General features: G+C 43.1%; 1 protein-coding gene across 1 annotated transcript in view; it reads right to left on the reverse strand.

Annotated features, from left to right (window-relative positions):
• The window catches only part of anos1b (anosmin 1b), a 58,002-nt gene that overhangs the window by 8,489 nt on the left and 24,559 nt on the right, over positions 1-24,954 (reverse strand). The window contains exons 3-12 of the mRNA XM_083767800.1: positions 22,724-22,786; positions 21,945-22,152; positions 19,536-19,720; positions 15,622-15,751; positions 11,448-11,541; positions 10,184-10,409; positions 5,971-6,109; positions 2,749-3,000; positions 1,886-1,980; positions 625-787 (exon numbers count right to left, since the gene is read on the reverse strand). Coding sequence (XP_083623926.1) covers positions 625-787; positions 1,886-1,980; positions 2,749-3,000; positions 5,971-6,109; positions 10,184-10,409; positions 11,448-11,541; positions 15,622-15,751; positions 19,536-19,720; positions 21,945-22,152; positions 22,724-22,786 — 1,555 coding nt within the window. The remainder of the gene's footprint in view (positions 1-624; positions 788-1,885; positions 1,981-2,748; positions 3,001-5,970; positions 6,110-10,183; positions 10,410-11,447; positions 11,542-15,621; positions 15,752-19,535; positions 19,721-21,944; positions 22,153-22,723; positions 22,787-24,954) is intronic.

Below are 24,954 nucleotides of genomic sequence, written 5' to 3' on the forward strand. Positions count from 1 at the left end.
AAGCAAAAAATGAACAAGGTTATTGCAAGGTTTCACTTAGTCCTCACAATGCATGTGTGAACTTTACAGTCCTACGTTTAGTTCAATGCATTTAAAATCTAATCAGATATAATTATGTTAAGCATAAAGCAATCTTCTCATTTATTACATAGGTTGTCTATGAGTCTATGACCATTTTAAGTATTTGTTTTACACATAAGGCTGATGAAATCCACTTCAGCTGAACTGAATGAGAGGAAAGTGAATTGAAAACAGACCTGGTGCTAAGTGTGTATCACTGTGTATAAAGACAGTGGTTTGGCAAACTGCTAAAGCTAAAGATAGACACTATAAATTGTGTGAGTGCGTGCTTGTACACTTGCATGTTCTTGCTGGGACCAAATGTCCCCAGAAGAGAAGATTAATATGATAAGCAGATATTTATAGGTTGAGATTAGGGTAAAGAAATTATTGTAAATCAATGGAATGTAACAATCTAAGTACAAAATGGAGACTGCGTGTGCATGTGATGCATGCATATGTGTGAACCATGCATGCATGTGTGAGTGCGTGCGTGCGTGCGTGTGTGTGTGTGTGTACAGTACATATGTGTGATATAGTATATCTATGAAGAGTTTGTATTACCCTCAGTGCTGCAGGGCAGGCCTTTGCCCCCCCGGACCCTGACAGAGGTACATGCTGGGGTCGTAACCCAGGCTACAGCCTGAGCATCCTGGTCCTCCTCCGTGGCCACGGCCAGCCGGTACTTACAGGAGAACAGCAGGCCTGTGATGGTGTGATGTGTTCCCTAGAAGCACACAGAGACATGACAGAGATGAAGGAAGAGAGACAGAGGGAGATGCTGAGCAGCTAGCTATTCATGTTTATTGCATGTAAGCAGGAATACCACTCACTTTCAACATAATTCATCCTTTTTATACCTTAGAAATAAGAAAAAGTCGGTGTTGCAGAACCAAAAATAGATAGATTTTCTTTTACATACTTCGTTGACGGTTGACAAATCTTTTGTCCACCGTGCTATGCCCAGAAAACGTACTCTACTCTAGGGTTCCTGTGGTTATGATAAATGTCTTGAAATGCCAGTTCTTAACTATGAGTAATGGTTGCAATGTTTTGAGAACCTTTCGACCCTCCCCCTGGCTTCCCCACACACCTGGACGTGTCCAGCAGAAACAATGTGAGCTCTGCATCAGCCTTCAACCCAACACGCTCACAAAGCTCTCATCACCTTTCTGAGTGTTTATTCTAGCGTCACAGTGATCTCTACCCAACTCTTTTCTTCTTATTTTTGGCATTAGGCACCGCCAGTCCATGCATGAAGCGGGTCATTTTGTCCACAACTGTTGAGTGTTGACACTCTTGCTCAACGTTTGCGTCTATGTGAGCCACAGCGCCACATGTCAATGTACACTCGCTGAATGGTTTGAATGACTTAGCTTTGGAAACAGATGAACATGAACTTGAGTCTAGAATGCAGAGGTTGAGGGTATAAGCTGCATGGTAACACATTTCTCCCACAGAAGCCTTTTCTACATGCTCGATACAGATTAAGCATGACCAACCTTTCCCCGATATCTTTCAAAATAAATAAATAATCTTAGCATTTCTGACTGGAAAAGCGAGATAATAAAAAAATAGTTTTGATGCAGAGCTATGCTGGATAGAGTAATGGATACACGGAAAGAGGGATGATGATAGCAGAGGGAGAGAGAGTTATGACAGAAAGACAGGCCAGACAGACACTTTTACGGTTGAGAGCATTCCAGACTGATATGAGAGTTATGAAGACGGAAACTGATCTCCTATGAACGTGTGTGCACACACACACACACACACACACACACACACACACACACACACACACACACACACAGAGTATTTGTACCTGTAGAGTGGCTGTTCTCTCTGTGTTGGTAACATTAGTACCACAGGCATTTGGACGCCACCGCAAGACATATGGGCCAAGGTCTCTCTGTCTGGCTGTAATACAACAAGGGATAGATCAGAAACAATCCGTGTGCACGTGCCTCTACGTGTCCCTGTGAGTGTGTGTTTGTGTAAGAGCGAGTGAGAGAGTGTGCATGTGTGTGTTTGTCTAGAATAGTGTGAAACCTGAGAGAAACGCATCCTGAGATTCACTCAGACAAACTTTCTGTTCTCTCCTGTTTCATCACATCTGCCACGAGATCCACTCTTTACCCCTCAAACCAGACACACACACACACACACACACGCACACACACACATGCATTCACACATGCACATTGTACAGACTGTCACACCCACACACACACACACACACACACACACACACACACACACACACACACACACACACACACACACAGGCCATGCTCTCACACACACAGCTGGTGTTGATTATTTGTCCACGCTGATGTTATTGAATATGACTTGCTGTCTCTTCTTCCCTCTCAGTCAGATAACAGCCAGTCAGCACCTCCTGTCTATAGCTCAACCAGCCAATCAGAGGCCAGCTATGGCCTCCAAGCATCCAGTCTCGGGGGAATGCTGAGTTTGCAGACTGTACCAAGAATATTTGATTCTCAGGAAACTTGCCTGTGTGCATGTCTATTGGACTCTGTCTGTCTGTCTGTCTGTCTGTCTGTCTGTCTGTCTGTCTGTCTGTCATGATCAATTTGAATTATGTGGTATTCTCTCTACCAGTACTGTACATGCAATGCACAGCTTGCGTCCCTGACTATCCAGGTGTTTTCCATAGCAACACACCTCGATGAAGCCACTTCCAAAACACCTTGACTTGCAGCTGGCTGTCATGATAATGAGGGGCAGCAACCTCCAGGCGCAGGTTGCTGGCCGCAACGGAGTCGGGTGCGGGATCAGGGTGGGGGAGGGCGGGGGTGAGGTGGAGGTTGGAGGAAGAGGAGAGGGAGGGAGAGGACGAGAGGGCGGGGGAAGATGGCAGTTCATTGGAGAAGTCTTCTCTTTTGGTGGCATCTGGTTGAGGTTGGTCAGGGAGGACTGTGGAAAGAGAAGAGAAGAGAAGAGAAGAGAAGAGAAGAGAAGAGAAGAGAAGAGAAGAGAAGAGAAGAGAAGAGAAGAGAAGAGAAGAGAAGAGAAGAGAAGAGAAGAGAAGAGAAGAGAAGAGAAGAGACATAAGAATGTTTAGCTTTGACTGTTTTGATGGCCTTTGTTTAGAATGAAACCAAACCTGCCTGATTGATTGATTGATTGAAATATTTATTAACAGTTTGCAGAATTTACAGTACATTTCAAGCACAAACTCAATACAAAGACTGTTAACTGTGAGTGGACGACCCAATTAAGCATTACACTTGTTTACAACAGGGTCCACATTGTTCAATTCATCAAAACATTTAGAGACATACAAATAGACATTTCTATGTAGCTAAAGAACAGAACAGGAATTCATCAATGGAAATACGCTCATACTGTAAAAGCTTACAAGGAGCCTCTCGCTAGCTTAATGGAGGTGGGATGGGATGTGACCGTTTATTTGAAAACTATGTTCCTACCACACTGATGTCTTTATGAATAACAAGAAATAAAAAACAATATCATTAGTGCAATGACCCTTAAACCACCTGGAACACAGTGGCATGCATGGGCTGAGCACTGTGGGTGCCTCTCTATAACAATTTCATATTCCTGTAAGTGCCATTTTTATATAGCAGGTGTTCTGACTGCTTGTAAATGACAGCATGATGAAAACATGTTACACTCCAGAGCAAACATATAAAATACATTATATAAAACAGAATGTATGAATGCGTTATTGTGTTTCCAGGAACACACACAAATTATAGGGGCGGTACCTACTAGCCGGTAGCAAGCTCGCTCACTGCATCATCGACATTTGAGCCCTTATCTGATTGGCTTTAGCTGCTTCAGCGGAGAAACACAGAGAAACACGTGTTCCTGGTAACTGGCCATACAGCTTATTAAAGATTGCAATGATTAACCGACTATTAACAAATTAAAAAGCAATATATTTACTAGCAGTTGCTATTAATTACACACATGAACAAACGCACGAACGCAACACACACACACACACACACACACACACACACACACACACACACACACACACACACACACACACACACACACACACACACACACACACACACACACACACACACACACACACACACACACACACACACAGACTTCACGCTACAATAGAATACACAAGAATACATTCCAAATAAAACTTTGGAATGTAAGTAACCCAATAATGGGAACAGCAGCTGCCTATATTCTGGACTGGGCTGACCAAATAAGGGTTAATTGGTTTTACCTGGACCACCATTAACACTGCCACTTTCCACTACATAGCCTATGCATGCATGCACGTGAATGCATGTGCGTGCATGTGTGCGTGTGTGCATGTGTGTGTGCATACAGGTGTGTGCTCTAGCAGTGCAGCTGCTGAATTGCGCTGACGGTGCCAAGAACAGCAGCAGCGTGCTAACAGGAAAGAACAGCAGCAGCGTGCTAACAGGAAGAACAGCAGCAGCGTGCTAACAGGAAGAACAGCAGCAGCGTGATAACAGGAAAATCAATACCTGAATAATTCATGGCTCTGTTAGGAAAAAGTGCGGTAGGCCTACAGTTTGGTGTGTTACCGACAGACTGTCTAGTTAATGAAACATTAAAAAAGGTGTCCGACAGCTGATTAATGTGTCTGGGATTTGATTCATCCATTCAATCAATATAACCTTCACCTGCACACCTGAAAGTATGTTAATTTAACTCCTCTTATAGAATATGTTCAACTAAACAAACTTGGCTAGATGCTGTAGGTATAAAGACCTCAGGTTACAGTAGGGCTGATTGTGTGTGGTCACCATTTCTGGGCACTTTTCCCTCTGATATAATGAGGAAAAGATACTCGGTTCACATCACGTTTTTAGCGTACATACTGTATCTCCGCAGCTATACTTACATTTTAGAATGGTCCCTTCGGCTCTAAATTGCATTGCATTGTATGTAGTCATAGCACGTCATAGTACATATGTATAGCATAGTATAGTATATGTATAGTTTATATGTATAGTTTCATTATATAGCTTACGCATGTTTCATGATAAATACTTTTTATGTGATGTATTGCCATGCTTTTTGTTCTTGCTTAATGTAAATCGCTCTGGACTAAGAGCGTCTGCTAAATGCCTAGCCTGACCTAAGCAGAGACATTTCTGGCCTAGATGGGAGGGCAGCGGCTCAGAAAAACGCGCACCCTGATTGGATCTCATCGATCTGTCCGTCACCCCCGGCCCCTCCTCTCCCCCCTAGTGCAGCGCTACGTCACATCATTTAGAGCGACGCCTACGCGGAAGGGTTGACTCCCACTTTTAGACTGGTTCAGCCCACGGCTTTTTCCAGGCTTTCATCTTTCGCGCAGACGAAATGAAAGCCTGGGTATCGAGGCTACTAAATGCCTAAATTGTAAATTGTCTAAACATGAGTTAAATATGGCAAACCGTGGACTCTGCCTAGCCTTTATGTTGAGCTACAACATGGATATAGATCAGAGCAACATCAACATCATTTAAAACAGACAATCAACCTTTCAGCAGGCCCAAGGGAGAGGAAATGATCCTCCCCCTTTAAAAAGGTGATCACACTCCCCCTTCCTTTTTCCCCACTCTGTACATATATATATTTCTTTGTTCTGAAATGATTTAGATTTTAATGTTGTTATTGATGATTTTGAATTTGTTATTCTTCATGTTATGTCTATGAATTGATTGCATACGACCTAAATGGAAACAAGACTGCAAGGACATTATTTGGTGCTATCCCTTTTGGAGTGTTTGACTGTACTCTGTTGCTGTTTTTACATTTATGTTCAATAAACTATTCAATCAATCAAAAAAGCAGATGTAGAATTTCTGTTAAGTCTTAAGCTATGTGAGTTTACCCGTAGCAGTGACAGACAGCAGTGAAAGGCATACTCTTTACCTGTATCGGTGTTAGTAGTGAACAGAATGTGGGCTTTGGGACTCTTCAGTCTCTTCTGACCCCAGTAGGCCACCGTCTGGACGGACAGGTAATAGGGAGTGGCAGGAAGTAGATCCTCTAGGCGTAACTCGCACTGCGGCTGGACACATTAGAACATGCATATTCTAAATACAATTTACAATTTAGGCACTTAGCAGATGCTCTTAATCCAGAGCGATTTACAGTAAGGAAGAACAACACATGGTAATAAATACATAAAATAAAAAAATATACATAAAAAATAGTCATCAAAACCCATTCAATTGTGGCATACAATAGCGCCAACGGGTCTCTCTCTATCTGCTAATTACTGATGGTCTGCAGCCTTATTCAATTGACACACACGCACACAGACACACAGACACACAGACACACACACACACACACACACACACACACACACACACACACACACACACGCGCACCACCTGCCCTTGCCCTCTGGACCTTTTGAAAAAAGAGGGGGAAAAAAACCTTTTTTCTTTGTGTTCTATGTGGACCATGGTGACATTGATCAATTCTTGATAAAAAAAAATGCTTCTAATATATTATTTATGCACCAAAATCTATATATCTCACACTATTAACCCATTTAGACCTGACGTAGAAATAAAAAAAATGTCTTCTAAATCCTGATAGTTTTCTGAAATACCTACGTTTCTATATCAGTGGTGCTCAATGTCAAGGACCCCAAAAATTATAACATAATGCTTAAAACACCAAAAGGGGTTCCCGCCCAGAATGTGTTAAGGCAACCGGACGGTTCTACGCACTGCACAAGGTGCCTGTTACGGCTGTTGGTATGTGGGTCTGCTATGTGTCGGTATTGGTGTGTGCAGCGTCTATTCCCCCCTGCAGATCCGTCAGCGCAACCTATGCCATAGAAAGCATAGGTCTGTTCCAGGCTATACGTAAGCTAACATCCATCTAAATTCCGTCTAAATTAATAAAATAAGGGAAATCAAAGCAACATCATCATTAACGCCAGTTATCACCACCTTTGTCCTCTTTACTCTTATGATCATCAACTGTCAATGTCATCATCATCATCGACTGAGTGATACAGGCCCCGCCTTTTTATAAGTAACAGCTGGGAGCTGTTCTGTGTTAGTCTACTATTTGATTGACAGGTTATTAACAGGCCTTGAGTCAATCACATCTGTCCATCTGAATGGGCTGCAGCAAGTCACAACAGAGAGATGTTTGCATGATAAGAAAAGTGTGTGTGTGTGTGTGTGTGTGTGTGTGTGTGTGTGTGTGTGTGTGTGTGTGTGTGTGTGTGTGTGCGTGCATGCGTGTATGCGTGTATGCGTGCGTGCGTATGCGTGCAAGTGTGTTTGTGAAAGAATTAGTTAAAAGCTGTTTCCCAGTGACCTGTGGACAAAATGGGGTTGAAGTATTTCCATTACCGTCTAGATAGACAAAACATATGGCATGGATGGCTGTGTGTGTGTGTGTGTGTGTGTGTGTGTGTGTGTGTGTGTGTGTGTGTGTGTGTGTGTGTGTGTGTGTGTGTGTGTGTGTGCGTGTGCGTGTGCGCATGCACGTACATACGTACGTATGCGTGCAAGTGCGCACACGCGCACGAGAGAGTGTATAGTGTGGTGGTGGAGAACACAGAAATGAAAAGTCTTTGAAGTTGAGTTTGGAGGTCTATCCGGTCTATTTTGGTCAGTAGGTCATTATATGTAAAAGGAACTGTGATTTGTACTAAAAAAGACAGACTCTGTGTAGGCTTTTCCCATATTTAAATATTTCCTCAATCTACATTTTCCCTCTAACTTCAGGATTACAGTTCATTCCAGCTAGCCCACTGTATTCTCAATGAAATCTGTATGTGTATGTACTGTATCCAGAGAATACAGTTTTATGTGGTAATGTAAGGGATATACTGTAGTCTGAATGTCTGGCAACACCTCTGCGGTTCACCACTCATGTAATGATGCTGCGTGAGATCGTATCTCTGTATCTAATCCAGTCAAAGCTATGTATGCTATCTCTTCCATGACATGAACTTTCATCCACTAGCTGATATATCTTCAAGATGTTCTTTGATCACTCAATTAGTTCTTGTTATTGTTCCATCTGTTGTTGTTCTTGTTCCATCCGTTGTTTCAGCTTTTATCTAAATCACTGCTAGCGTTCAACCAGATGTACCATGTTTGTCAGTTTACAGTAGAACAGCATTATAGCTATTTTCTACCTGTTACACTGCATGTGTGTGTGTTGTTGGTACACTGCCTGTTTGTGAGTCTACAGTAGGTGCAGCTGAGGGTTGGAAACACTCTTTTGGGGGGATTTGGGGAAGGCCCTCATTTAAATTCCATGCCTCCCAGCCAAGCAGAACAGAAGACCAGACTACAGAGAAATGGCTCCACCAGGCCATGTCTGTGATCTCCATCACTGTTTAGAATGACTAAAGCCTACCATACCACTACTGGTGCATGAATACCTACGTTAGAAACTCCATGTTTCATTCTCTTATGTACTCTCATGTAATTGTCATTATGACACCAAGGTCCAAGAATACAATTTAATTTAAAAAAAAATCTGAAAGCAACTCTTTGTTTTACATATTGCGCCATTTGTTGATGTAAAAAGAATTGTAGAAGCAATGATAGATACCACGCAAAACAGTAGATATCGTCTTACAAACTGCCCTTCAGTGACCACTGTAATAACAATGGACATAATGGCTCGTTCTATCATTATTTAAACTCCTATATTTTTTACTCAATACAAGGTAGGATCTGTACCTTAAAAGAGCCCATACATATATTATACATAGAGGCCTCATGCTGCACTACCGTGACAGCCGATACTCATGTTCCCGTGCTCTAACCAACATAGTGACTGGCATGTTGTCAGTAGTACATTTGCAGCTGCTTTGACTTGAGTTAAACATGATATATTAACACAGAGAAGCCATAGCTCTGTGTTGTCAGTCAAGCTACATAGCTAAGCTGGCATGTTATCCTAACTTATCCTAGCCAAGCCAACATGTCACCATTATGACTCAAAAAATGATCATATCTCGTTTAATAGCATGTACTCAGACAAAACCACATTTTGGATACACAGGAAACATGTGCTAGTCCTCAGATGGCTGCCTAATAACTTCATAATCAAAAATACCTCAGATAATGTGTTGACTACATCTGAGGTAAAAACAAAAAACCAAGGAGCAACACGTCAAAAGAGGTGATACTGGTGTTTATGCTTATAGTAACATGAATACCAGACAGTAGCATTTTCAAAACATGACATGTGAATGCCAGCACATTCTGAGATGCCTTTTGTAGTGTAAAATGGAGTTTAATTGCATTTAGTCACATCCAACGTATAATTATATGACAATTAGGCGTATAACTGCAATCGCTGTAAAATATGTATACACTGCCCTATCATTATGACATTCAATAGACTGGATTGGGAAATCTGAGGTAAGAATAAACAAGCTTTTTACTTCGACATAATTCTGATGGTCCTTGAAAATGGATAAACTCGTCTGAATTGTATGATATGCTACTTTTTTTGTAGATGGCCTTTAACATTGTTTTTTTTTAATGTTTTTTTTGTGGCTTTCGCCTTTATTTAAAAAATATATATATATGGAGGGACAGACAGTAGGCTGACAGGAAATGGGGAGAGAGAGATGGGGGGGGGGGGGGTGACATGCAGTAAAGGCCGTCGGGATCGGGAGTCGAACCCACGGCACACTGCCAGACTGGATTACCAGCCAAGGTGCCTGGACCGCTGAGCCATGGCCCAGGCCGTCCTTTAACATTGTTATTCATTAAATGCCACACAGTTAACCACATGAACCCTAAGTACTTCGTTGACCGGGGACCCTCAGGGGTCTATACTAGGACCCGTCCTTTTTCCCTTTACACCATAGCTGCTCAGTGCTCACCATCTACAAGCTCCCAACATGGCATGTTGGGACACGTTGTGAGCTTATAGATAGTGTGTTAGTGTGCAGTAATTTCTATACTTTAACCACATGAACCCTAGCTTCTCTGTTCTTGGCATGTCATAATGGGCAAATATTGAAATAGCAGATCTAGAAGCTCACAACACATTGCGTGTGTTTTGAACTTGTAGATCAGCCATTTTCAGCAAAGAGATTTGGTGTAATGTGTAAAAAATGACAATAAACATAAAGTTTCCTTACCCCTTGTGTTACTCTGCTGTTGCTTTCCTTTTTGTCCTGTCCAGCTGTATGTGCGTGTAAAGGCAATGTGTGTGTGCTTCTGTGTGCCGCGTGCAGCGTGTGTGTGTTTCTGTGACGCGTGTATGTGTGTTGAGGCATCCATATAACTCTGTAGTGATGGACTGGTAGGTCTCCGTCCCTGGGGGGGTCCCAGTGCAGAAGCATAGAAACTTTAAGCCCCCTCGACCTATAGGAGTAGAAACACATGAGGGATAAATATCAGAAGAAGTTTGAGACACGTCAGGACACTCATATACAGTAAACATGGTGAGGATCAATTTGTTCTCCCTGTTCTCTTGAAGTTATCTCTTGTTTTTATACAGTATAAAAAGTGAGACACCTGAGCAAAGAGCACACACAGAAACGAACAAATCTGCACATACAGCAAAAATCTATGTGGGAGACTTTCAGATGTAACCTATGAAAGCGATTAACAATATTGAGGAATAAAATGATACCGGTAATTATCTAATGTAGGAGACAAATATTGTGAAATGTACAAACTCTAGACTGTGCCATTACACATGGAAATGTATATTTATTTTAATGAAAGTGTGCTGAGAGAAGTATGTAGGTTCCATGAGCTTCAACTGCATATCCGAAGTCGTGTCGTGGAGGTAGCAGTTCCAGCAGTTGACCCCAGATATTTTATTGGCCAGCTCTGACTGGGAAATCCTGAGGTGTTCCCGGGCCAGCATGGAGATATAATCTCTCCACCTTGTCCTCGGTCTGCCCCGTGGCCTCCTCCCAGCTGGAGGAAAACCTCCCTGGGGAGGCAGCCAGATGGCGTCCTTACTATAAGCCCAAACCACCTAACTATCTCCTTTCTATTCAAAGGAGCAGCGACTCGACTCATCATGAGTCTCTCACGGATTACTGAACTTCTCACATTATCCCTTAAGGGAGATACCAGCCACCCTCCTGAAAAACAAACATAAATTTTGGCCACGCCCGCTGGCCTAGTGGTCCAGGCGCATGCCACATATAGGCTCTGGCCTGACAGCGTGTCGCATGTTTGAGTCCCGTTCATGCCGACCTTTGCTGTGTGTCTCTCCCCTTCTCTCTCCCTCTTTCCTGTCTACCTTCACTTCTAACTATCAATAAAGGCAAAAAGCCAAAAACAAATATAATAATATTGTGTTACATTCAATGTGAACACATTCTTTGGTCTGATATAGAAAAACCTTTCCTTGTATAATGGGAACTGAAAGTATTGAATAATTACTTTGGTGGAAACTGTGACCCTGGTCCTGACTCCAGCCACACAACAGTTTGGTTGGTCAGTCTGATGTTCTGTGGCGCCTCTGGTGGGGCTGGATCTGATGAGAGAGACAGACAGAAAACGATGGAAGACGGAGAATGAAATGATCACCAGCTATATCATCATCCGGTCATGTTTTGGTTGGAATTAAGCTGCTGTGATGTATTGTAATTTTTGCGCAAAGAGTATTTCATTCTGTCTGTCAATGACACTGACAATAAGATGGAGTTTGTGGACCGTCTATACAGTAAAATCCACAGTGTAGACCCGTAAGGGTCCACTTGTACAGTTACATTAAGGCTGAGTATTTACAGAGTATTGGCCCAGAATGAAGCAGCATTAAAAAGAATGGCGATTGACATTAAACAGTGGTTTAAAACTCTACAGGCACAGAGGAATAAACAGCTCAACTCAATTTATCATCACAGCAATCAGCAAGGCTTTTGTAACCTGTACCAATGTAAACAGTGTCAATGCCTAATGTATGTATTTTCCTCTGAGCTTCACTCAGCCCCATGTCACCAATTAGATTTACAGCATCAAAGGTGATTGATATTGGAGCTGTTTTTCAGTAGCTATACCACAGCGCCAACCGCAGGCTGGCACAACGCTTTGTTTGCTTCTGAGATGTAATCTGGAGGTCACCGGTCTTTCAACAGCGGATCTGTATCTCATTAACTAACTACAAAACTTGGTTCTGTGTCAGATTAAAAAACGAAAAAAATGTATCTTGATTAAAACTACATCTACCAAGCAGGTCTCCACTCCCACAGGCCTCAGGCTCTGTTGTGTTGACCTTCGATTCAGAGATCAAAGGGCAGACAATGTGTGGACAACACAACAGGATTGTGTGTGTGTGTGTGTGTGTGTGTGTGTGTGTGTGTGTGTGTGTGTGTGTGTGTGTGTGTGTGTGAGGGTGTGTGTGTGTGTGTGTGTGTGTGTGTGTGTGTGTGTGTGTGTGTGTGTGTGTGTGTGTGTGTGTGTGTGTGTGTGTGTGTGTGTGTGTGTGTGTGTGTGTGTGCACGCGTGTATGTACAGCCAGGTATTGTACACTACAATACCTGGCTACAATTATCTGCATCCCTCTACTCTGTCAGCTAATGTGTTGATGTTCTCTGGCAGGCATGAAGGCATCAAGGCGAACAGAGTTCTCCTGATGTAGACATTTCATGTGCAACATTAATAAGTGAAGAAGTCATTTTCTCTCTCTGTCATTAGCAGCAGGTCAAGGTGGAAGAGTTGTGGCTTTCATCTGTCAGCTTCCTGATTGGTGACCCTTGACCTCGAGCCCCTGACTAATCACACTGATGAACTGGAAACACGAGACTCCATTTGACAATGATCACATGGGTTCCAGAGTGTATGCGTGTGTGCGCGTACGTGTGTGTGCGTGCGCGTGTGTGCACGTGCGTGCATGTGTTTAACATTTAACACATACGTTCTTTTTTTGTTGCTTTTTCATTTTGTCCCAATTTTTATCATTTCCAATTCCCCCATAGTTTACTTTGTATAGCCCCTCTCAGTGCCAGCCACTAATGGTTAGTCTTGGGGAGGGTGTACAGTGTACACCACTTTTGTTTTACCCAAACGTGTTCATAACCGATTTTGGGGTTGCAGACCAGTTTTTAATTATGTCCATCCATCCATCCATCTTCAACCGCCTATCCGTAGTCGGGTTGCGGGGGCAACAGCTCCACCAGAGGGCTCTAGACTTCCCTCTCCAGAGCAACATTAGTGACTTCCTCCTGGGGGATCCCGAGACATTCCAAGGCCAGTGAGTCGATGTAATCCCTCCATCTGCGACTTGGTCTGCCCCGGGGTCTCCTCCCAGTGGGACGTGCATCGAGGACCTCCCTAGGAAGACGCCCAAGAGGCATCCTAAAGATTGCTCGGTAGATAGAGAGCTTTGCCTTCTGGCACAACTCTCTTTTCGTCACAACAGTGCGGTACAGCAACTGCAATACCACCCCTGCCGCTCCGATTCTCCAGCTGATCTCCTTCTCCGTCCTCCCCTCACTCGTGAACAAGACCCCGATATACTTAAACTCCTTCACCTGAGGTAATGCTTCATTCTCTACAGTTTTTATGTCACAAGGAGAATATTTTTTTTCTTTCACACAAAAATGGAAATATCTCCAAAAAGGAATTTCTCCCAAAATGTCAAAACATTAGGTCTCAAGTTGGACAAGTTGGTCTAGTTCAATATATACATGGATATGACATGAGTTTCACCTGCAGGGCATAATGCATGCAGAGGAACACGCCATTCCCTCCTCCCTGCTGAGCAGGTGCCTGGAAAACCTGGAGAAGTCACTAGTGCGTCGACAGAGACCACCCTCCCCTGCCGGCTTCCCACCCAATTGTGATGTAAAACTGTAGCGGAATCAAACCCCATTCTCCACATTTGTGCAGAGGAACTTCACCCCTATACCACCTGAGTGCCCCAAAACATTTTATTTGTATTATTTTTACAGTACTGGAGTAGGGTTTGCCTTAAACCATTTAGACCCTATATACCCTCTACACCAATAATTATTTTCACCAATAATAGCTGATCTACAGGCCCACAATGTGTCAAATTTAGGGTTCAAGTGGATAATAAAAATAATTATATCAAAATTCCAGTACTGCCAATTTCCAAAATATGAAACAGCCTTTTTCCCTCGTAGGAGAAAAAACTGTTCCAGCCACCCACCCAAAAAGGTGAACTGATACTGGTATGCACATTCACTGGTGTCCAAATCAAGTTGAAGAAAAACCTTGATTTTACTCAAATTGAGCAAATTATACAAAGCATTTACAATCTCTTCTTCCAATCCAACGCACGTAGTGTTCTGGAACATTTTAAAAGCTCCGTGACAGACAGTGGTAACACCGTATCACTGTTCGTATTGCACTATATATGCACAATATTCATTGCTAAATAAACCAAAATTAAGGAAACATGGCGACAATATAATTTGTTTACAATGTGTATACCGTTCTGATTTAGTTGCGATTGATAACTCATTGCCAATATTTACTGATATATTATTTAAAATATTGATAGGCAACATAAACAATCTTTATGAACCGTTATAGCTTCTCCTGCATCAGGAGTGACAGGAAACTGTCTCAATGTAACCTAACAGGTGATGTAACACCATTAGTCTAAGAGGAATTCCATCATATGGTGTTATGTTAATAGTGGTGGAAAATGCTGTCTCAGACGCCTCCCTATAATCTCACATAAGTGTTGAACTGATAAAGAACAGTTTTTCCAATGCTCTGTCCAACCTGGAGTCATTACTCACATACAGACACACTCCAGCCAATCCTGGCAGGGGATTCATATCACTAGCCAATCCTGGCACACGATCTGTATGACCTCAGTCTGGTAAGCATTAGAGTAAAGACCTCCTACTGGGTGCGTGTATGTATAAATAAATGTGTGTGTGTGTGTGTGTGTGTGTGTGTGTGTGTGTGTGTGTGTGTGTGTGTGTGTGTGTGTGTGTGTGTGTGTGTGTGTGTGTGTGTGTGTGTGTGTGTGTGTGTGTGTGTGTGTGTGTGTGTGCGTGCAACTGTGCGTGCAACTGTGCGTGCAACTGTGCCTGCAACTGTGCCTGCAACTGTGCCTGCAACTGTGCGTGTGTGTGATGTGTGTGCGTATGTTGTGTGTGTTTTCCTCTGTGAGGGGCCTCTCTCTCACTATAAACTCATCCACACCAGGGTTTCAACTTTGGCACCCAACCAAGTGTATCAGAATGTAAGTATGTGTGCGTGTGCATGTGTGTGCTCTGTCACCTTACTGTGTTTTATGGACTGTATGTTAGTTTAAAACCCTTGGTGTCTACTCTTTACATTATGCACCAGCAAAGAGGAACAGAGAGGGGGGTGGTGTAAGGTGTTCCTGAGCTGGGAAAGGGAGAGCAGTTAGTCATTATCATGGTGATGCTCAGTTTCTGGGGACAGACCAGCAGAGCCTCAAATACACTGACAGGTTGAGAAACAGTGCAGGGGAAACCATTACTGTCTGCCAGAACTAAGAGGAAGAGACAGACAGACACAAATAAATGGAGATGCAGAGTAGTGACCCAGTGCGTGCGTGTGTGTGTATAATTGTATGTGTGTATGTGTGTGTGTGTGCGTGTAACCTTACCTCTACTGCAGATGTAGTGTTTGCTAGGCGTGGTGAAGCCTCTGCTGCCGTGGCTGTTAATGGCAGCCACTCTGAACTGGTACCAGCGCTGTGGTCTCAGCTCTGACAGAACCACACGCTCTGACAGGGTCTAAATGCACACACGCACGCACACAAACACGCACACGCACACACACGCACACACACACACACACACACACACACACACACACACGATAAACCAGGGAAAAATACAAAAAGGATGAAGGATAAAGGAATATAAAGAGGACTTCATGGGGAAGTCACGAACATGACTTCATTTTCTGTCTTCACCATATAAAATCAGATTTTCTCAGAATTTAACTGCAGCTTTGTTTGGACAGTCTGAAATGATACTTGTCAAGAACTCGGCCAGTACAAAGCTGACCGAGAAACAAATGAATTCCAAAATATTTGACAACATTACCATAAAATGATATGAGTGTGCCATAAGTTTTAACAATAAATCATTCTATCATCGTGATTTTATTTTTCATTTTCAATAAAAACAAGACACAATCATTCCAGTTCTTCAGACTTGCGGACACAGCGTTTTTCAATGTTACAAAACGCTGTTTGGTTTTGACTTGGAAATTTCACACAGACAACCCAACCAAAGTTGGAAAGTAAAAATAAAAGAGACTGCTGGGGTTGGATTTCTAGATCACTATGGTCTACTCTCTAACCATGCTTTTCAAAACAGCTAGTTTTCTATATCAGATTACTAACCTGGAACTGGGAATTGCCAGCTGTGTGAAACTATGTATCGTTATGCAGCATCAGTTTGCTTCTGCACAAATGAATTATTATTATTTGTTGAAAAGGTCAAAGGTCAGGGGTCAAGGTCAATGTTGTGTTTTTCCACTTGGATTCTCAATGTATAGTAGGTGGCCATTTTAGGAGACCAGAATCCAATGGGAGAAGTGAACACAACTTCTTTACCCCATCACTGAACTAAATTAAATATTGAACCCAATCGCCACAAGCCACAACACTCCAGACATTTTGACACTAAAATGGCTTTTTTTCAGAGAGACACTTCAGGAGAAAAATCTACTTTATTATGGATCTTTAGTTTCTCTCTCCCAGCAACACACTCTTGTGCGATCTAGCACCAGTAAACATAGGGCATTCAGGACATCACAGTAAGAAGGGAAGTGACTTAAATGTGTCATTGGACGGCTCTTTATGAAATCTGGTGGGAGTGATAAGTAGGCTGTCCCAAATAAATGTTAAGCTTTTGGGCTGGAAAGGCCAAAGGACAAGGTCATAATCAAGTGAGTGTGCAAAATGACATAATCATATCTAAGGTATCATACATACTGTATCTTGTCAAATCTTTGTAGTTACTCAAGGAACCTCTTCAGGACAGGAACCAGAAAATAATTCTGTTGTACACAGTTTGCAGTGGACACTGCACTGTTATGTTTTGATGTGCAATATCCATATGGGGCCACAAAAAACCCACCTAAATACACATACACCAAGCAAATGCCTCAGCTGTTGTTGAAGGTTTCTTATGAATGAATGAGGAATGTACCGTCTCTGTTAGTGCAAAGATAATCCCTTAAAGTGTTGATACTGTCCCTTGCGCGTGCACGCGCGCGCACACACACACACACACACACACACACACACACGCGCGCGCACACACACACACTGCCATCTATGTAAGACTATAATGAGCGTTCAGTCGTATATGGAGTCAGCTGGTGGAACGACTGTGGCTGTCTCTGGACCCTTTTTAAGCTCTGCTGCTTATTTACCTAACCTCACACACGCGCGTGCGTGCAGCCACACAGACATACACACACGGTTTACCCACGTAGGATGGCAGACTGGCTATAAGGGCGGAGAGGTTTAGACAGTTAGGCATCAGACTGAAACCAAACTGTCCATCTCCATGAGGGAGAGCGGGAGTAGCTTCATCATTTGACACTACTGCTGAGCTCAGAGAGGTTACGATAATGAGAGGTTGGGAATATTGTGACACTGTTCTGTGGTTAAAGGGATTATAGGTCACCCATTATGTTTATGTTATGATGAATTATTTCATGATACACAGCAAAACCCGTGAGTGTGAAAGTCCCTCCTGACGTTGCTGTATAGTTATACTTCTCTGAAAATAATTTAATATCCATCACGCACAATTCCAGTGATTAGCGCCGGTTGCAAAACGAATAGTTTGACTTCAGCTTCTCCACGGGGCCCTTCGCATCCCCTCAGCCTCCTGCTGTTCCTCAATATTCTAGAAAAACTAACAACGTATCCCTTTCCGGGAGAGAATCCATTATTTACTACAATTAGAAACAGTACCAATGATGTCAACACATGACAGAAATCCATCAGTTTCGAAGAGAGATCAAAGAAGAAGAACAATGCACTACATGTATAAATAAGTCATGAGCCAAAAAGTAAACCATGTCTCGTATTCTGAGCCCATTTAACCACTTAAACCCTATACTCTATTGACCAGGGTCCCCCAAGGTTCTATACCCGACCCCCTCCCCTTTTCACTCTTTGCTTTCCCTGTTGAGCTAGAAGCTCAACAGGGAAGCACACGCAATGAGCTTGTTCGGCTCGGCTATTCTAAGCGAATGTTTGCCTATATTTGCCAAGTGTTTGCCTATTAGGCCTATATACTGTATGTGTGCAGTTTGTTAAAGATGCACAAATCACAGTGTGGTGTTAAGAGGGGAAGTCACACTACAGGATGACTGCTTGTGGCAATGTCGACTAGTGCTAGTGTCGACTAGTAATGGAAACAAGACCGCAAGGCCTTTTTTGGTGCTATCCCAGTGCTTGACTGTACTCTGTTGCTGTTTATACATACCGTCAAATAAACTATTCAATCAATCAATCAAAAATGTGGTAATCTACAGTACGCCTCAACTGGCCAAATGGAAATAGAAATCTTACTCATTTAAGTACAAAAGTGTTTCACAAGAACAATGTCGGTGTAAGATATTGGCTGGGGAAAAAAGGGTTCTACATGCATAGATTTTCAACTACAAGTTTCAGTTTTTCATGAGTTTCACTATTTATTTTTTTTAAGATATTTTTTTGCGGCTTACGCCTTTTATTGGTTTTTTAAGGGACAGACAGTAGGCTGACAGGAAACAGGAGAGAGATGGGGGAAGACATGCAGTAAAGGCCGTGTCGGGCTCGGGAGTCGAACCCGCGGCACACTGCGACTGGATTACCAGTCGGGTGCCCAGACGGTTACGCCACCGCCTGGGCCATGAGTTTCACTATTGATTTAATCACCAGGCATTTCCTGCCATCCGCACCCTGACTAAATAAAGACACATCAGGCTGAAGGATGCTGGTTAGACACCCTGACTAAACAAAGACACATCAGGCTGAAGGATGCTGGTAGTTAGACACCCTGACTAAACAAAGACACATCAGGCTGAAGGATGCTGGTAGTTAGACACCCTGACTAAACAAAGACACATCAGGCTGAAGGATGCTGGTAGTTAGACACCCTGACTAAACAAAGACACATCAGGCTGAAGGATGCTGGTAGTTAGACACCCTGACTAAACAAAGACACATCAGGCTGAAGGATGCTGGTAGTTAGACACTCTGACTAAACAAAGACACATCAGGCTGAAGGATGCTGGTAGTTAGACACCCTGACTAAACAAAGACACATCAGGCTGAAGGATGCTGGTAGTTAGACACCCTGACTAAACAAAGACACATCAGGCTGAAGGATGCTGGTAGTTAGACACCCTGACTAAACAAAGACACATCAGGCTGAAGGATGCTGGTAGTTAGACACCCTGACTAAACAAAGACACATCAGGCTGAAGGATGCTGGTAGTTAGACACCCTGACTAAACAAAGACACATCAGGCTGAAGGATGCTGGTAGGTAGCTAATTATTCTACCATGGAAACGGTGGTCCACGGGGAGGCGTGGTCTTCACTGGGGTGTATCCCTGTGTTCCAGCGGGACTGCAGCAGGTAAACCACAGGCTCCACGCTCACGTTGAACTTTGACACCCACGTCACCTTCACATGACCCTCTGGGTCCTCCTGGAAGGTCATCTCTCTGCGCGGCTTCAGAGGGACGCCTGCAGAAGCATAGAGACACAAGCTTTAGCAATTTTGTGTTTTGTATATTTTTAACCACATGAACTCTATAGCGTCCCAATTCTGGGGGGCGAACATTCAGTAAAAATGTGTTACAACGTGTTTTGTGTGTGTATATTCTGAAGAATTCAGACGATATTTTTTTTACGAATATATAGTATACGAAAATAGGAGGGGGCCTAGTTTAGGGGGGACTCAATTGCTCAATTAGATAAACTAGTCCTTACCCGTTCTGAATATGAACAGCAAATGATGTTCGCCAGATGGGGCAGTAGAGAGAACTCTCTACTGTCCCATCTGGCAGAGTCAGGTTAATATAAGGAAGTGTAAGTGTAGGGGCTACAGACAGAATGGCAGACTGACTGACAGACATTTATAGATAGATAGATAGATTCTACAATGTGAAGGGACATGGAACAATGTGAAGGACATGGAAGTTGGAAGAGACACAGATGGGTATACTTTGGTGTGTTTGTGGGATTACGATCTATTCTATGACATATATACTAGAAAACAAATACATTCATTGTTTTATTCGTCATTATCATTATTATCACTACTGATTAGCTGTCAGTGGCCAGATTCCATCTGGTTTGCAATTAGCCTACTGTATACATACTGCATGATAAACTTGCTTCTTCATTATAGACGTCAATCACAATTCATTATTCAAACATAAACACGAAGCAGCATCAAAGGAGCTTGGCCGGGCTCCACAGAAAGCCGCAATTCCACAATGGCAGACTTTTTTTTTCTTCTTTCTTTTTTTGCAGAAAACTGAATGTTCCACTGAAAATTTGAATTGCCACAAAAATGGGGAGTCATGCAACTGATGAAAAGTAGTCTTCACTTGCTGTAGTTTTCAGCACAAGAACTGCTTAAAAGACAGATGGTGTATTCTTGCCTTTGGGAACTGGGAAGTTTCTGACTTTGCATAAAAAGAAAATTGAAAGTCTGCTTGAAAGTATAAAAACACATTGTTATTTCTTGTTTATTCTTCTGTCATGTCACAATGCTACAGTACATCTTGGAGAAGTTGGAGTTTTGTGGAAACCCAGTTTCTGACTATAGGAATTATGAGTTGGAGGGCTGTTCATGTTGTTTTCCCCTCCGCGGTTGATGGAAATTAGATATCAAAGTCTAATGGCCGGATTACCATGAGCAGACCAGAGGATGGGCCTTCCTGATGAAATGTCTACCTGTTTTCTGTTTTAAAGGCAGTTTGTTGCTTTTTAACCATGGTGCTTTCTTTTATTTCACTTTAAAAGGCTCTAAAGGTCAGAACCACTTTCATCTGGTTGGGTGTAGGACAGCACAGCTTCTAGGTGTTGTGCTTTAGTTAGTCTGTTAGATTTAGCATATGATAGTATATTATCTCCACAGTCCTTAAAACATTAACAAACTTCCTTTTATAATAAAAAGTGAATTTTGTCTAAAAATCATTGTGCGGTCAATTTATTCGTAGATCAATCTTTTCTCCAGTGACTATTTTTGGATAGTCTTTTCAAATAAATCGCCACTTTAAGATTAATTTAAATACAACGATAGCGTAACTCTGGCAAAAAAATAACACAATGAAATTCTGTCTCATGTGAGTTTCAAATCCCTGCAAGTTGGTTTTCTTACTGCACTGAAATGAATGGAATCCAGTGGCTTCCTCAAAAATCAAACAAGTTACAGTATACTTTGGAAAATGGTCGGCGTAAAGTCAATGGGCTAAACATGCCAGACCGCCGCTATGGTCCTTAATTAAACTTAAACTATCCCCGGTAGGTCTGTTCTGCACATAACGGCACAAGTCTACGGTTAGGTAGTTGGCTCCTAGTGAGTTGCATACAACGTGAAATTGCAACTAGATATGTCTGTACACGTGTGTGTGTAAGAGAGTGAGTGATTTAGACAGGGAGAGAGAGAGAAAGAGAGAGAGAGAGAGAGAGAGAGAGAGAGAGAGAGAGAAGCTACGTGTATACATAAATGCGGCAGGGAAGTAGAATTTGAGTTATAAATGTTCTTGTGTTAAAGTTTGTTGGTTGTTCACAAAATATGTTGGTAACCGTTTTTAATGGTTGCACAACATTGCAAAAATAATTGCAGAATTAAAAAGAAAACTCGTAGGTACATAGAATTCAAATGGTTTTACAGCGCATTCCGGGAGCGAGGTGACAGGTACATGTCCATATTGATGATCAGGGAAGTGACGTTTACCTTTGTAGAGATTGGCTGGGGCTTGACAAGTGTGTCCACAGCCATTGGAGCAGCACTTCCTGGGGGCGGGACAATGCTGGTCCGATGAGCAGCTCTCTACACAGGCCGCAGCGAAGCCGGTGGCTCGCTGGGGCGGAGGGCAGTCCCCCTGGCGGGAGGACTTCAGGGAGGCCAAGAAATCCCTACTGGTCACACACTCTGTCTGCTTCTGAAGAGGTGAATGAAATGAAATAAGAAGGAGAGAAAGAGGGCAGGGAACAGAATAAGTATTATCACAGCTGACACATAAAGGAAATCATAAGTAAAAGACACACATAGACATACCAGGCCAGTTTCCTCTAGATAATTTATACTGACCCCAGAGACATGTCTCATGAGCTATGTCTTTCTGTTTCTCTTGCTCTTTTTTGCACTCTCTCTTGCTCTTCCCTCTTTATCCTCTCTCTGTGTATGTGTGTGTGCGTGCTTGCGTGCGTGCGTGTGTGCGTGTGTGCGTGCGTGCGTGCGTGTGTGCGTGCGTGCGTGTGTGTGTGTGCATCTCTACTGAGTGTACAGTAAACACAGGCTTTATTTTAATTGTCAGCCAGTCAGTCCCCCAGCCAGCCTGTCAGCCACTACAGTCAGTAACAGGCTTTTCACTACAGCTATTGTGATGAAAAACTGGTCTGTTTGAAAACCACAGGGACCGGCTCTGAAAATAATCATTTGGGGCCACACACACACACACACACACTCGCGCGCGCATTCTGTCCTCTCTCTCTCTCATTCCTTGGTCTCACCTCACAGGACTTTGAAAGCTGCACCTTTCTGGTTTCCCACAATTCCTTGCATGGTTGAAGACACTGCAGGCAAACAAGAGAAATAGAAAGAAACCATAAAAAAATACAAACCGACTGTGATTTTACTTATTTTACTATGTGACACATTTAAAGTACACAGTAGCACATAAAACAACAGAATTTACATACCAGTAGCCTGGTATTAAATGGACATGAGACTAAACAGTGATATGCGATCAAACATAAAAGAGAAGCAGTAATTTTAACACTGAAGGAAAAACACATGCACACACTCATATTCGCATGCACGCACGCACGCGCACACGCGCACACGCGCACACACACACACACACACACACACAAACACACACACACACACATAACCACACTCATCTGGTGTGCCACCTCAGTGAACTGGTGAATGATGGTTCTTTCTAAATTAAAACCAGACGACATATAAAAATTGTGGTTTCACCTCTCCCCCCCCCCCCCCCCCACCCCCCCCCTCTCTCTCCACTGCTGGGTCCCTTCCCCCTACTCTCTCTTTCTCCCTGTCCTCTCTTTGTCTCTCTCTCCATCTCTCCACGTTGCACCCACTCTCTCCCGTGTCTTTTCTCTCTCTCCCCTCCTCTCTCCGTTGCTATCTCCCCTACTCTCTGTTTGTTTCTCTCCCTCATCCTCAACGTGTGGCTCGCTGGGTTCAATCGTTTCTCCACTTCATTCCACCTCACTGGTTCCTACTGACTGAATGACTGACCTTCACTTGTTGAACAAACAGTTACTGTTGGATGAGAAGTCGTCTTCTAAACATCCACAGCTATTTGGCAACCGCACAGTAAAGTACTCAGTGTTCATTTAACTCAGTGTCCATTTGGTAACAAATATTACCAAATGGACCATCTGGTGTACAATCTCAGAGTAACAAATTGATAAAGTAACACTGATATTTTTACTGTGTATGGTCTGGCACCCCAGAACTGCATTCCCTGTGAATGCCAGTAGTAGTAAAGTGTTGTTTAATGCCCATGGCGTGGACCCCCAGAGAAGGGAATCCATTTCAGCATGTGTGGACTGGAGGCAGAGGGATCCTCTGCTAGATAATGTGACGCACGTGTGAAAGAATGTAGTCGTGTAGTCAGACGAGAAAGGCATGCAGATGCTACAGCACAGTGAATTTTACACTGTACAGTACACGCACAAGCACAACCATGCGCATGCACACAAACATATACATTATATATGCGAACACACAGTACATAAATACTAGAAGACATGTGAGTGCCCACGCACGCACGCAGTCACACACACGCACACACACACACACACACACACACACACACACACACACACACACACACACACACACACACACACACACACACACACACACTTGTAACCAAATCCTGAGGTGTGATGTGTGTGTTTCTGCGGGATAGCTCCCAGAGGTCTCTTCATGGTGTGATGCTATAATAACTATGCTCACAAATCCCCCCAAACGCCCCCATCATACCGTACAGTACAACCCCCTCCTGGGATCCCCTCTATCCCCCCCGCTCTCTCTTTCACTGATACTTTGATCCATTCCTCTATTCCAAATATGTTTGGAGTCTTCTTTCTCCACTCGTTTGCCCTATTGAACCTCTGTTCTTTGTTTTTTCTCCCCTCTCCTCTCTTCTCCTCCACACTGCTCCCCTTCCCTCTTCTCCTCTCCTCTCCTAACCACTTCTCTATTTTCTCCCCTCCCTCCTCCCCTATTTATTCTTCTCCTTAGCTCTCTTCTCCTCTCCTCTCCCCTGCTCTCTCTGCTGGGTGGCTCAGTGCAGGCTATTTTCTGTAGTATGAAATAGGGCTTCCTTGGGAGAGAGAGAGAGAGAGAGAGAGAGAGAGAGAGAGAGAGAGAGAGAGAACAGATTAAAGAATGAGAGTATAGAGGAAGGGGAGGATCTACAGGTGGATGGATGTACAGTATCATGGAGGGATGGGAATGGAAATGTTAGGGGAGATGGATAAAGAAAATAGATACATGCAGGAAGGAGAGAATGCAGGAGCAAAGAGGAGAGAAATGTTGAGAGGAAGGGGAGAGAAATACAGAGATTAGAATGAATGAATGAATGAATGAATGAATGAATGAATGAATGAATGAATGAATAAATGAATGAGGCACAGAGACACACTTCTGTTCCTCGAACTGTTTTACACTGGACGTAAACACAACACACTATACAATTTAG

Source organism: Protomyctophum parallelum (assembly GCF_964188405.1).
Source record: "Protomyctophum parallelum genome assembly, chromosome: 6".
Taxonomy (NCBI): domain Eukaryota; kingdom Metazoa; phylum Chordata; class Actinopteri; order Myctophiformes; family Myctophidae; genus Protomyctophum; species Protomyctophum parallelum.